The sequence below is a fragment of the Lithobates pipiens genome, unplaced genomic scaffold (assembly GCF_037356315.1).
Source record: "Lithobates pipiens isolate NorthernLeopardFrog02 unplaced genomic scaffold, aLitPip1_a1.2 Scaffold_30, whole genome shotgun sequence".
In the NCBI taxonomy this organism is placed as follows: Eukaryota; Metazoa; Chordata; class Amphibia; order Anura; family Ranidae; genus Lithobates; species Lithobates pipiens.
The window spans coordinates 57,226,136-57,241,294 of NW_027507791.1; the positions used below are offsets into that span (position 1 = coordinate 57,226,136).

General features: G+C 42.0%; 1 protein-coding gene across 2 annotated transcripts; it reads right to left on the reverse strand.

Moving 5' to 3' along the window:
• Positions 1-1,332: 1,332 nt before the first annotated feature.
• LOC143942075 (olfactory receptor 5V1-like) lies at positions 1,333-11,101 on the reverse strand. Of its 2 annotated transcripts, XM_077463379.1 has the most exons (2): positions 11,079-11,101; positions 1,333-2,233 (listed from the first exon to the last, which is right to left on the reverse strand). In XM_077463379.1, the coding sequence occupies exons 1-2, from the start codon at positions 11,099-11,101 to the stop codon at positions 1,333-1,335; spliced, it is 924 nt and encodes a 307-aa protein (XP_077319505.1). The 2 variants fall into 2 exon arrangements, with proteins under 2 accessions (XP_077319505.1, XP_077319504.1); XM_077463378.1 differs by lacking the exon at positions 11,079-11,101 and having other exon boundaries at positions 1,333-2,304.
• Between the last annotated feature and the right edge of the window lie 4,058 nt (positions 11,102-15,159).

A 15,159-nucleotide genomic window follows, 5' to 3' on the forward strand; every position in this document is an offset into this window, starting at 1 on the left:
ACCTATCAGTGCTCATCGGTGCTGCCAATCAGTGCCTCATCATCAGTGTCATTTATCAGTCCTGCCCATCAGAGCTGCCTACCAGTGCTTATCAGTGCCACCAATCAGTGCAGCCAATCAGTGCTACCTATCAGTGCATGCCACCTATCAGTGCCCATCAGTGTCACCCATCAGTGCCCATCAATGTCACCCATCAGTACAGCCTCATCGGTGCCACCTCATCAGTGCTCATCAATGCCACCTATCAGTGCTCACCAGTGTCACCTGTCAGTGCCACTTTATCAGTGCCCATCAGTGCAGCCTCATCAGCGCACATCAATGAAGGAGAAAAATTACATGTTTGCAAAAATGTTATGATAAAATATGAAAAACTTTTAGATTTTCTTTTCAAAATTTTCAGTCTTTTTTTGTTTGTTCAGCAAAAAATAAAAAAAACCCAGTGGTGATTAAATACCACCAAAAGAAGGCTCCATTTGTGTGAAAAAAAATAATAAACAACTATAAACCATAAACAACTATGGAGAGCTTGAAAATGATCATGGAGGTTCAATCCAGTGGTACAAGCTACCAATATGACACTTCAATACAATACAAGCGCCTCCAGTTGCTTACATACAGCTGTTTTTTTAAAACAACTAACAACCCCAAATCTGGGGGGATTTCAACGTAATCTAGGAAATCTGCACTTGACCATGTTGAACTATTTCTTTTGACTAATGAGCCAGCTTAATTGGCCAATGGTGAGATGTAGGAGATGGGACAAAGCAACAGCTTTGATTTGCATAATGGAGGCAGCACTTAACAGCAACATGTGGGGATTGTTCCTGTTATTTCCCAAATATTAAAGGGGCGATATATCTACACAAATTGTCTACTGATGGGCACCATTATTTTCTTTGTACCATCAAAAACTTGCAGTAAGCTTGTTAACCTTCTCTGCAAAAGTGAGAGTAGCTTCTGTTCCTGGACCCTGAGTGCAGAACTACACCAGACTCATTCACACCCCCCAGGCCCAAGAGAAAGAATTGCATCTGCACTCTATTATTCCCAGTATTAGTATAAAAATGCATTGATCCAAGCGTTAGCAGACAAAGCCCCACCTGGATCCTCTCACTTTGAAGCATTTTACTTGATGCATTGGTTAAGCATAGAGGTGACGGCAAGGTTTTTACAGCTCTGTGCCTAAATTTGGTAATTTTAAAGAAATAAACTGATTGAGCATCTGCCACCACCTATACAAAGTCATGTCTAAATACTCACCTAGTTGTGTCAAACCACGAGAAGGCGTGTCTGGTCTACAAGCCCGAAGCACAAAAATGAAACAATGACCTGTTAGATCTTTATCCCATGTTGGTTTTGCTTTAATTTATTTTTGACATCCTTGTTTCTCATACTATAGATGATGGGGTTCAACATTGGCGTTACAGCTGTATAGAAAATAGACACATTTTTGTCTGTTTCTGCAAAATACGTAGAGCGGGGCCTCAGATACACAAACATGATTGTCCCATAGTAGAGACCCACCACCGTCAGATGAGAAGCACATGTGGAGAAAGCTTTAAGTCTTCCCTTTGAGGAGCGTATTTTCAAGATGGTGGAGATGATGTGGATATATGAAATAAATGTCAAGAAGAAAGAACACATAGCAATGATACCTGTAGCAATATAAGTGGCTATTTCATTAAGCTGTGTTTCTCGACAGGACAGTCGAAAAAAAGGTGGCATCTCACAGAAGAAGTGGTTGACATGGCGAGACTTGCAGTAGGGGAGTTGGAAGGTGAGGACAACGTGGATGGCGGAGTTCATGAATCCCATAATCCATGAACATGCAGCTAAATTGGCACAAAGCATCTTACTCATGATGGTGGTGTAATGCAATGGTCTACAGATGGCAGCAAACCTGTCATACGCCATGACAGCCAGAATGATACACTCTGTTGATCCTAAAGCCAAATGGAAGTACATCTGTACTGCGCATCCCAACAGGGAGATACTTCTATCCATGACCACAGTATTCACGAGAAGTTTGGGAACGATGGTAGATGAGAAACAGATGTCTATAATGGAGAGATTACTCAGGAAGAAGTACATGGGCGTCTGTAGCTTTGGGTTAATTCTCACCACAATGATCAGCAGAAGGTTTCCTGACAACGTCATTATGTAAATCATTAAGAATACAAGGAAGAAGATGGCCTGAAGATGGGGAACATTAGATAGACCAAGGAGGATAAAACTTTCTGGAGATGTTTGATTGACGTCTTCCATAATATTCAGTTACTGCCTAATATAAGAAATTTTTAACATCTTAAATTAAATATATGTAAGTTGTTTTCCTTAACCACTTGACCTCTGAAAGGTTTAACCCCCATCACAGCCAGGGCATTTTTTGCTATTCAACACTGTCCTACTTTTTTTTATATTTACTCTTTATTTTATTGTAAAGACAGAAAAACAGTCAAATATTAAAAGAGAAAACCTCCTATTCCTTCTTCCATGCCCTTTACACATTTTTTTACACCTGCCCCTGCAGGCCAACCCCCCCCCCAAAAAAAAAAAAACGGCGAGAAATAGCCCCTCCCTCCTCCAACTCCTCTTCCTCCCTCCCTCCTCAATTCACTATGCTTTACTGCGTCCTACAAATTCCTACCTCCCTAAACTCCTGCCATTTCCCCCATAGCTTCCAGAATCTCTCCATTGCATTCTCCTCTATATGAATAGTTTCCTCCATGATTCCTATCATTTCCAACCCTGCAACCCATTCCTTAATACTGGGTACTTCCTGAGACCTCCAAAGACTTGAGATCAGGCTTTTGGCTGCATTTAAGAGGACTGGGACCAAAGTAATCTTATATTGGGGGGCCGACTTAATTGTATCATGAAATAAACAATCCCATGGATTCTTCTGAATCTGTTCTCCTGTGATTTGGTAAGATGCTGCCAAAATTCCCTCCCAATAGGGTTTATGCATTCCCACCAGAGGTGCACAAATGTCCCCTGGGTGTCGCACCCCTTCCAACAAGTTGAGGGCCTCTCTGCCCCGATCATGTGCGCCCTCTGGGGGGTCACATACCACCTCGCCAGGAGTTTATAACACATTTCCACTGTCTTTATATCTCTTGAGGAATAGCACCCCATTTTCAGGATTTTCCTTCTATGTTTCTCATCTTTAAGCGGGCCTATCTCCTCTTCCCATTTCCTCAAGTATGGAGAAAATTCTGGTTCCAACTCTTTAATTATTGTCTTATAGATTTTGGATATACATTGCTTTAAACTGAGGGGGGAGTTTCTCTATGGTTCTCATGTGTCCTTTTCCCCGAAACGGTTGTGGCAGTGATTGTGTGTGTAATGTTGTAATTGAGTTTACCTCCAATTATCTAGTGGCATATTTCCCCATTTTTTTTTTTAGCTCCTCATACATGCTAATCCCGTTTCCTATCATAACGTCTTGTAATAATGTTTCATCTTTTTTTGCCCATGCCCCTGGCTTAAAATAATTTGTGCCCAATATCGATAATAGTGGTGAATTATAATCCCAATGGTGCATTTTCCCCAGGCCATCCCAAATTCTAAAAGTTCTAGTTGGTGGATTTGCCATCTTCCCTAAAGTTACCTTACTTTGTGAAATCTCCATATTCACCCAGCTTCTCCCCTCTTTATTATGAATCCACTCTAACATTGGAAAAATACAGATTGCTTGATAGTATTTCTCGAAGTCTGGGGCTGCTAATCCTCCCGATCTTTTAGCTTTTGTCAAGATTACATATGCGATTCTGGGGCATTTATGTGCCCAAATATATTTTAATATCATTGATCTTAATTTCTTAAAATAGTCCTTGGGTACTGTTATTGGTATCATTTGGAAAATATAAGTCAGCCCTTGTAGTATATTCATTTTGACCGCATTAATTCTCCCTATCCAGGAAAGGGGCTTATGTCTCAAATTCTCCAAATGTTCTTTCATTTTGTTAAGAACTGGTATGCAATTGGCCCTAAACATATTCCCAAATTATGCAGTCAATTCTATTCCCAGATACCCCAGTCCCTCCTTACACCATGCGAAAAGGGAATTTTAATTGGATCCCCCGCTGCTCCTCCCTTGAGGTAGTAATATTTAGAATCTCCAATTTAGACATATTTACTTTAACATTTAGTCAATTTTCCATACCTAGTCAGCTCTTCTACTATACCTGGAATTGTTATTCTAGGCTTAGACGTGTAAACAAGCAGATTGTCTGCATATGCCGCCACTTTAAACTCCCTCTCCCCTACTTTTGCTCCTCTAATATCCGGGTTTTTCACCATATTTCCGCTAATATGGGTTCCAATGCTATTTGTAATTTGTGTCAGGGGGCACCCCTGCCTTGTACCGTTAAGTAGGTCCAAAGGGGGCGATAAGATCCCATGTATTCTAATTTTGGCCGTTGGGTGGAAGTAAAAGGCTGATATCCATTTCAACATCTTTACCCCAATACCCAAATGTCTTAATGTTTCAAACATGAAGCCCCAATCTACCCTGTCGAAGGCCTTTTTGGCATCCATTGACAGGAATGCGAATGGGGACTTCCCCCCTCTACTTCATGGAACAGACAAAGTGACTTCAGGGCATTATCTTTTCCTTCCCTCCCTGTTAAAAACCCTACCTGATCATTATTTACCCAGTTCGGTGGTAGGGGCTTTAATATTTCCGCTATTACTTTGGCAAAAATCTTTATATCTGTAGTTAACAGGGATATTGAGCGGTAACTCGCTGGGACTGTTGGATACCTCCCTTCTTTTAAAATGAGGGTTATATAGGCTAATAATGATTCCTTCCGTAAGGTCTCTCCTTCGGACAGGGCATTAAGGTATTCACATAGTTTAGGGATAAAAAACATTTGAAATCTCTGTTAATATAAGATTGAGTACCCGTCAGGTCCCGAGGGAAGGTCCAGACCTCTCATGTTCTCATAGATTTCTCCCTCCCTGCCTACCTCCTTCTGCTTCACGTTGTATAATTAGCTATAATATTCATGAAAGATCTCTGCTATTTCCGGGGACGAGTGAACCAACTCTCCCAGGTGATTTTGAACTTTAGGGACGAAGGAGCGATTTTTTTTCCCCTTATTACTCTGGCCAGCCACTTCCCAGATTTGTTTTCCCATTGATACCTCTCCTTGTTTACCATGGGAAAGGCTTGTTTTTTCTCCTCTTCTGAAAGGCCCGCTAATTGCGCTCTTTTTGTTACTAATTCCTGTCTCTCCGGGGTGCCCTGGGGTCTTATCATTTGTTCTAAATCCTGTATCTCTCTATATAGGCAGCAGAGTTTCTCTTCCCTCTCCCTCTTTTTCCCTACTCCTGCCCCTATCAGTGCCCCCCTTATAAAGGCCTTATGTGCTTCTGATAAGGCTACTCTGGAAATTTCTGGTGTATCATTTATCGCAAAAAAAATTCAAGTTCCTGCTTAATCTTCTGAATTATCCCCGGGTCCTAAATAAGGGAATTATTCAGTCTCCAATTCCTTCTGGGGCTAATATTTGATATTTCTAACGTAGTCACTACTGGGGCGTGATCAGATAAAGTAATTGCTTTGATCTCCACGCTTTTAAAGCAATTGATGTTCTATAAAAATGTAGTCAATCCCTGTAGTCTCTTTTTCCTGGGTGCTTAACCCTCCATGTATCCACCAGCTGATGTTCCAAGAATAGTTTTTTTACCTCCTTCTGTCTTTTAACTGTGAAACGGGAGGGGCCACCTGTTGTATCTATCTGCGGGTCTATACTCAAGTTTAAATCCCCCACCAATACAAGTTTACCTCCTCTGAATATTTCAAGCTAGATGTTGAGTCTCCATAAAACCACGTAGGGAACGAATGTGACGCCAATCTATGCCCAGAGGCATGAGCGATATGCGTTTCTTGGAGGCAGACCACATTCGCCCCTAGAAAGAGGAGCTCTTTATTTACTTTTTATCTTTTACTTGGGGTATTCATCCCCCTTATATTATAAGTGATTACATTAATCGTGGTCATGATTGAGCCTAAGAGAGCAACTTGCAGTCCGCGACGAATCCAGAGAGAGATGGAAGAGGAGAGAAGGAGGAAGAGCAAAAAAAAAACCCAACCCCCCAAATAGAGCTCACCCCCCATCTTGCCTCCCTCCCTCCCTCTCCCCAGAGCCCTACCCCGCTTCAGAGGGTGGGCTAATTCCATGTTGATCCATGCATGGGTTTGATGACATCTAACTTGATGTCGGACGATTCCCATCTCTCCTTAGGGGAGGGTACCCCTCCATCCTCAGCCCCCCTGCTATTCTCTCATCCTTTCCTCCCCTTGAATATTCCCCTTGAATATTCCTAGGGATATTCTCAAAAAATGACAATGGACATTCTAATTATGGCATTTCTCTCAAATTAGCACAGTCCTGGTCTCAGGGTAATAGGTATCAGAGCTTTGTCAACCAATAACAGGTTCCCATTCAACAGCACAGGGAGAAAGTTGGATTTGGAGATTGTTCTCAATTATGGGGAAAAAAACAAAACAAAAAGGGGGGTGAAAGGAGCGGCAGTTCTTAGAGTGACAGTTATCATTTTAAGAGCAGTTGTCCAAAGGGGCGACAATTGTCGACAGATTGGAAGTAGGAAATAGGGATAGTAATAGCACATAGTAAGTCACATAATGGAAAAATAGCGGTAGTTCTCAAGTCACTGCGAATATCCACGGTTCCTCCAGTAGTGGCTACAGTTCTCATAAGGGAGCAGAAGTCCTCTGTGAAGTAATGGTCGCCCTATACAGACCAATGTAATTGCCCCTGTACTTTATCGGGGCGGCCAACTCACGGCACCGCTCACCTTTACTGTAAGCCAGCACTGTGCTACTTTAACTGCCATCTGCTCGGACATGCAACACTGTACCCAAATAAAATTTACATCACCGTTTTAAATAAACAGAGCTTTCTTTTGGGGGTATTTGATCACCACTGAGTTTTTATTTTTTATGGACGAACGAGCTTGGGGTGGAGGAACTTGACTGGCCTGCACAGAGTCCTAACCTCAACCAGATAGAACACCTTTGGGATGAACTAGAGCAGGCCTTCTAGTTCACATCAGGCTCTGAGGAAGAAGGTACTCCTTCAAAACGCATTAGCCAGCAGTGGTTCTGAGGTCCTCCTCTCTGCATTATGGAGACTGTCAGCTCTATGATTGATTGCCACATCCACGTGATCTTCACAAACTTTTTATTCATCACATGTTTGTGAGTAGTATTTTACAGAATTTTTTTTATTAATAAATTACCTCTACCTAGTGCTAAGTTCAGATTTTTCAGCCAAGCTACTATTGGCACTGCTTGTGTTGGCCATATACCTCTAAGACCCCGTACACACGGTCCGAGATTCCGGCAACCAAATCCGTCGGAGTAATTCCGACGGATTAATTCCGGAAGAGGTCCGGAAGTGATGTTGCATACACACAGTCGGACTCAGTTGTCGGAAAATCCGATTGTACATAACGTGATGATGTTATTTTGTTACGACAGGTCTACATTCAGGCTAGTAGCCAATAGCTTTGGTCTAGGAATTTGATCTGAGCATGCGTGGCACTTTGTCCGTCGGAGTAGGCTACACATGATCGGAGTATGTCCGATCGGAGCATTTTGTAGTAAAATTTTACTGGCAAGTTGGAAAAGTTGGTCTGTCGGATATTCCGACGGAAACAGTCCGATGCAGACCACACACAGTCGGAATATCCGACAAAACGCTCCGATAGGAAACATTCCGTGGGAATCTCCGACCGTGTGTACAAGGGCTAAGGGATCCACTAGAAAAGTGGTGGTCAACCTATGAGTTATAGGGGGCCTTAACTGTGGCCCTGATATCACCAAAGGGTTGCACATAATGTTCATTTTATGTAATACTACAGAAAACTGTGGATACACCACAGGAGATGGTCAGAATCTGTGGACATGCTACAGGTGTGGTTGGGGACTGGAGACATTACAGTGGTGTGTAGTTATGTTGGTATAGGAAGGGGTCACCCCCAAACAGATTTTTCTACAAAGTTGGGAGCAAGAAATTGTCCAAAATGTCTTGGTACGCTGACGCCTTAAGTGTTCCCTTCATTGGAACTAAGGGGCCAAGCCCAACCCCTGAAAAACAACCCCACACCATAATCCCCCTCCACCAAAGGATTTGGACCACTGCACAAAGCAAGGTACATAAAGACATGGATGCGCGAGTTTGGGATGGAGGAACTTGACTGACCTGCACAGACTTCTGACCTCAACCCGATAGAAAATTATACCAGAGATTGCTTTCCAGACTTGCTTGTCCAACATCATTGCCTGACCTCACAAATGCATTTCTGGAAGAATGGTTAAACATTCCCATAGACACACTCCTAAACCTTGTGGATAGCCTTCCCAGAAGAGTTGAAGCTGTTATAGCTGCAAAGGGTGGGCCAACCCAATATTGAACCCTATAGACTAAGACTGGGATGCCATTAAAGTCCATGTGCATGTAAAAGCGGGCGCCCCAATACTTTTGGTAATATAGTGTATGTTGAATCTACATAACAGGAAGTGGAAGGGAAATCTCCCTAATTAGACATTGATGGAAAAAGAAATTGACAGAGGCTTTAACCCTCCCCTACTCTATCCAAAATTTAAAAAAAGGTTTGGCTACAGATATGATTTAATTTTACTGAGCCCATCCTTTCAACTGAACAAGGAAACTTATGATGGTTGGGTAAATGCATGAATATGTTTTGTGATTATGAAGAACCTTTTGATGATGGAAAAGTCAATTCAATAAAAATATATGCAAATTAAGTGAAACAAATGCCAATGTAAAATATATAAAGCACATTTTTTTAAATTAATATATTATATATTTTTTTAAAATAAATAGTTGTGTACCTTACCTTGCTAGGTAGTAGCACCAATATAGGCCAAAATAAAATACAATATTTTATCCACCTTTTCCAGTTTAAAAAAAAAAAAAAAGAAGCAGATGTTTGACTTTTATTATTTTGCTTCTTATCAAACCTTTCCATGGCTTTCATACCATCCTTTAGCATCCAGAAATAGTTATTATGCTCATGTTTTATGCTCAGAGTGGGAGCGTAAATTCTTTAGATAGAGAGAAACCAGGAGGATTGGAGTTCAGTCTTATATATATGGTAAGAAGCACATTTTGGTCCCTCAGTTGGCAAGGAGAATGAACATCTCCCTGGTGGACAATCTCTGGTCTTGTGTGAATGTGTGTCTGCATTCCTTTCTTAATTAGTATTGCATATAAAATAATCTAATACTTTATATTTTTTTATTTTTTTATTTTTTTTTACCTTTATTATGGTATGGCAATCTTCATTATTATTCACTATTCTTCAAGTAAAGAAAAGATTACAGTTTGCAAAATGACGTCCTTTAGATTTCTTAACAACATATAATTTTATATTTTATTAAACAACATCCTTCTCCTTAATGTATATTTTGATCATTTTAACATCTCCTAGCTCGACACGGTCACGATATGCCTCTTCCTTCATTCCCAGGCTCTAATGCCGCGTACACACGATTGGATTTTCCGACAACAAATGTTGGACGTGAACTTGTTGGCAGTGTTGGTCATCTTACTTTAAAAAAGTAATTAGTTAAGTTACAAATTACTTCTCCCAAGAATTAATTGCGTTAGTAACTCATTTACTACACTGGAAGCCCTTGTACACACGGTCGGAGATTCCGACAACCAAATCCGTCGGAGTAATTTCGACGGATTAATTCCGGAAGAGGCCCGGAAGTGATGTTGCATACACACGGTCGGACTAAGTTGTCGGAAAATCCGATTGTACATAACGTGATGACGTTATTTCGTTACGACGGGACTACGTTCAGGCTAGTAGCCAATAGCTTTGGTCTATTAATTTGATCTGAGCATGCGTGGCACTTTGTCCGTCGGAGTAGGCTACACATGATCGGAGTATGTCCGATCGGAGCATTTTGTCTGAAAATTTTACCGGCAAGTTGGAAAACTTGGTCCGTCGGATATTCCGACCAAAACAGTCCGATGCAGACCACACACAGTCGAAATATCCGACAAAACGGTCCGATAGGAAACATTCCGTCGGAATCTCCGACCGTGTGTACAAGGGCGAAAAGTAATTAGTTACTCAGCAAAGTAACTGTGACTTTTTTTAAATATTCTATAATGCAATTGCGTTCTATAACATCTTTAATATCAAAGATGTTTATATAAATTGATTGAAGAATAAAAACACTATATACAGTGTTTTAGAATATTTGGTATTTATTTGAACCCAAATGTTGAAGGGTGTGGCAGCGGTGGTACTTGGGGGGTGTCAGCGGTGATACTTGGGGGGGTGGCAGCGGTGGTACTTGGGGGGGTGGCAGTGGTGGTGGTGGTGTACTTGGGGGGGGGTGGCAGGCAGCGCGTTACTTGGAGGGGGGTTGGCAGCAGTGGTGGTGCCATCCTCTCCCACCACCACCCCCTCTGCCTCTTACTGATCCCATCCCCCACCACCACTGATCTCATCCCTACCCTAACCCCCCATCACCTTTGTTGTAGAAGTGATGGTGGGTGGGTAGGGATGGGATCAGTAAGAAGCAGAGGTGGTGGAGGACTTGGGATAGATCGATTGCACTGCAATTCAAATCATCAGTCACTTACTTAAATGCCTCCAGGGATGCCTTTCCTCATGGGGAGAGAGTGAGACCCTCCCCTTCACTCGATTGGTGTCAGCTGGTCAGCTGACTTCATTTTTCAGTGTCTGCCCCGCCTCTCTACATTCTCTCTCTGGATAGGCGGGGCGGTCCAGACAGTCTCTCTGAGTCTCAGTCTCTTCTCAGCTCAGCGGGCAAAACCCCCCCTCCCGCGGCGTAACGAATGGCCAGGCAGCGCGGCCACGGTGGGCCTCCTGGGGGGTAAATGTAATTGATGTAACTCTGCCCAAGTAATGGGAACTGAGTTACCATGAGGGGAAGAGTAATTAGTTATATTACTTGTTACCCTCTAAAGTAACTGTGTTACGTAACTCAGTTTATTTTAACTCAGTTACTTACATCACTGCTTGTTGGCGGGAAGTCCGACTATGTGTATGCTCCATTGAACATTTGTTGTCGGACTTTCACCAACAAATGTTGGCTAGCAGGTTCTCAAAATTTCCACCAACAAATGTTTGTTGTTGGACTTTCAGATCGCGTGTACACAAGTCCGTCAGACAAAAGGCCATGCATGCTCGGAATCAACTACGAGCTGGAAGTTGCTCTGATCGTCTAACCATTACAATTTAACCCTTGTCAAACTTGTTTAAATCTTTATGCTTGCCCATTTTTTCTACTTTCAACACATCAAGTATAAGGACAACATGTTCACTTGATGCCTCATATATCCCACCCACATTCAGATGCCATTGTCACAAGTTAATCAAGGTTATTCACTTTACCTGTTAGTGGTCACAATATTATGGATGATCGCTGTATATTTCCCAAAATTGCAGTTTGCCAAAAAAGGAGCGCATAGTCGTGAATGGGAAGAGGTTCATGTAATTAACAGTCACATGTGGATGTGCGGAGACAAGATTATCAGGTTTCTTTTATGCCGCGTACACACGATCGGAGTTCTCATTGGAAAAAGCTCTGATGGTTTTCCAGCTAAATTCCAATGGAGCATACACACGGCCGCATTTTCCGATGAAAAGCTCTCATCTGTCTTTTTCTGGCCGGAATTCCGATCGTGTGTGCAAAAGTGTAAAAAGTGCTAAAGTGTATGAAAAGCCAAAACTTGTTTCTTTGTTTTGGATAGAGTGTAAAAGTGTTAGAACCCTTCTTTTCACCTTTGTACTCGTTCCTGTTGCACAAAGTAAATGGAATTCCAAAATTCTGTGTTGGGATTTTCAAGTTGGGTCACCTATTCTTGTGACACTTCTCTTAGAGGGGATTTCCTCTCCCTTTGGAGAAATTACCTCTTATCCCTGTTGTATCTTCAGCATATGGAATGAAGGGAAATCCGCTCATCGGAACCCTCCCCCCCTCTGGTGCCACAGTTGGCACCTTTCAGGGGGGAGGGGGGTGCAGATACCTGTCTAAGACAGGTATTTGCACCCACTTCCGGGCATAGACTACCACGGGAGTCTATGCTTCTTCCTGACCCACTGCGCTGTCTGCTGGGACACACAGGGGTCCCAGAGACAGCACGGACCATTCCCATTGTGCTGCGCGACTCGCGCATGCGCAGTAGGGAACCGGGAAGTGAAGCCGCAATGCTTCACTTCCTGATTCCCTCATCGAGAATTGCGGCAGCAGCAGCCAAGAGCCGACCGACATCGCTGGACCATGGGACAGGTGAGTGTCCATTTATTAAAAGTCAGCAGCTGTAGTATTTATAGCTGCTGGCTTTTAATAATTTTTCGGATGGACTCCCTCTTTAATGTTGAGTATTCCCCAAGGCATCTCCAGCCTTGTCCCAGGGCATTGATGGAAATGGAAAAAAATAAAGGTACCCCATGTGTAGTCAAGTGATCCTGTTATAGGTGCTTAGTGTAGCCCAGAACAACCCACCACAGGTAGGCCCCTCATGTAACCCTTGTTTGGTGCCCAACAAGCAAGGAAAAACACGGAGGATGTGACAAACACCCTGCCACCCTGACCTGCCCACATACAGCATGTAGGTGTATAAAAAAGGTTTTGGAGCATTAATGGCCTCCAGTTGTCAAATATATTGCATATTTACGTTGCCAATTATGAAAGCAAACCGCATTATAAACATTTACATTACACATAAATTGTTGTAACCCATGTTTTATTTGACAAGAAAAAATATTTGCACTACACTTCAAATGAAGTGAGATATTTGCATCTTTTTGTTCAATCTGGGAGATTGTCTCTATAATTTAGAATCTTTTCTCTCTATTTAGAATCTTTTCTCTCTATGTAGAATAATCTTGGACTAATAGAGCTAAGGTTAGGCACATTCGACCACAGGTTCGATGGACACAGATTGCGATTGTCAGCGTCATATCCAATCTCCTATCTATATCGAACTGTCACAACGAAAACGAAAATAAAGCATTTGTTTATGTCGGATCTTTCAGTTTTCGGATACCCGAAAATCGGACGAAAACGAATGCACATGTCTACTAAATATGGTTTGTCTAGTTTTCAACCATCCCAATTGGATGGTCTCTGGTGTTTTGTTAATATGCGGCTGTTTTAAGTTAATAAATACAGAATTTCTCATTGAAAGCTTTTTTTGTTTTGTGTAATGGTTTGTTTTATTATTAAATAACACATCATTATACAAAGCATAACTCACAAAACCAACACACCAGGATAAAGATATTTATTTAAGAAAATGACTGTTATTTTTAGTTGAGTGAAAATGCATTTAAGAAATGATTGTTACATGGCCAAAATAATGATACTTAAACTTGTGTTAAAGCTGATATTTGTATAGCGCACAATGCGAACTGAATCACCTCACATGCCTGTGTTTCCCCCTCCCTTCAACCTTCTCTAAGCCATGGCAAAGAAAATTATATTTTGTAGCATTGTTGCATAGGTTAAAAAAAAAGACCTATTCATCAAGTTCAACCATCAAAAAAATCCATCAGTGGGACACAATAATCTGGTTGGGATTTTAAAACTTCCATATTTTATCATCAACAACCCGTATCTGGTCTAAACATCTGATCTGATTTGCTTTAGCATTGAGATAAAATAATTTTTTTATCTACAAAGCCAACAGGATAATTCCCTGGATATGACCTACTTAAGCCCTTGTACACACGGTCGGAGACTCCGACAACCAAATCCGTCAGAGTAATTCCGACGGATTAATTCCGGTAGAGGTCCGGAAGTGATGTTGCATACACACGGTTGGACTAAGTTGTCGGAAAATCCGATTGTACAGAACGTGATGACGTTATTTCGTTAGGACGGGACTACGTTCAGGCTAGTAGCCAATAGCTTTGGTCTAGGAATTTGATCTGAGCATGCATGGCACTTTGTCCGTCAGAGTAGGCTACACATGATCGGAGTATGTCCGATCAGAGCAATTTGTCGGAAAATTTTACCGGCAAGTTGGAAAACTTGGTCCGTCGGATATTCCGATGGAAACAGTCCGATGGAGACAGTCCGATCGGACACATTCTGTCGGAATCTCTGACCGTGTGTACAAGGGCTAACATGGCCAAAATAATGATACTTAAACTTGTGTTAAAGCTGATGCATGTGTTTCCCCTCCCTTCAACCTTCTCTAAGCCCTAGCAAAGAAAATTACATTTTGTAGCATTGCTGCATAGGTTAAAAAAAAGACCTATTCATCAAGTTCAACCATCAAAAAATCCATCAATTGGACACAATAATCTGGTTTGGATTTTAACACTTCCATATTTTATCATCAACAATAGTGATGGCCGAACGGTTCGCCCGGCGGTCGTTTCGCGGCGAATTTCCGACTTTCGCCGTCCGCGGGTTCGAACGCCTTTTTCCGTCGTTCGCCCCGGCGGACTTACGTGTTTAATGTATACAAGAACTTTAACCTTTCGTGACACGTTTATCATGTGTTACAGGACAACCAATTGAGACATGACAGCTCATGGACACTTGGACATTCCCCCTAACCTATAAATACACCCGATCCGGTGGCCATTTTACATTCTTTCTTCTGTCACTGTAGGGAAAGGATCCTGTGTGGAGTAGGGACAGAGAAAACGCTAGCTATTTGGTACACAAAAGTTCTTTTCAGGACTGGTATAGGTGTTAGGTCAGCAGCCTGAGTTTCTTTTGTCAGTTTAGATAAAGGGACAGAGCGCTGTATGCTGCTATTTTAGGGACAGCTCAGCCAGATTAGTCTTTCTTCATCATCATCATCATCATCATCATTAGCTGTTACTATCAGGTCCACAAAAGAGCTGTTCCAGCTAATCGTTCCAGCCTACTCTTTTTTGCCAATTTGTATAGGGACAGGCAGGAAGCAGTGTGTCAGGCAGTGAGGATAATTTTAAAGACTTGCTGTTACTATTAGTTCCACAAAGGTTCTTTTCAGGACTGGTATCAGTGGTACGGTAATAGGCTTGTACACGTATAATATTCTTTCTTCCAAATATAGAAAGAATATTATACTTGACTGCTGCCCTTCTGCTGCAGTCTGCTAATCATTCACAACTCAC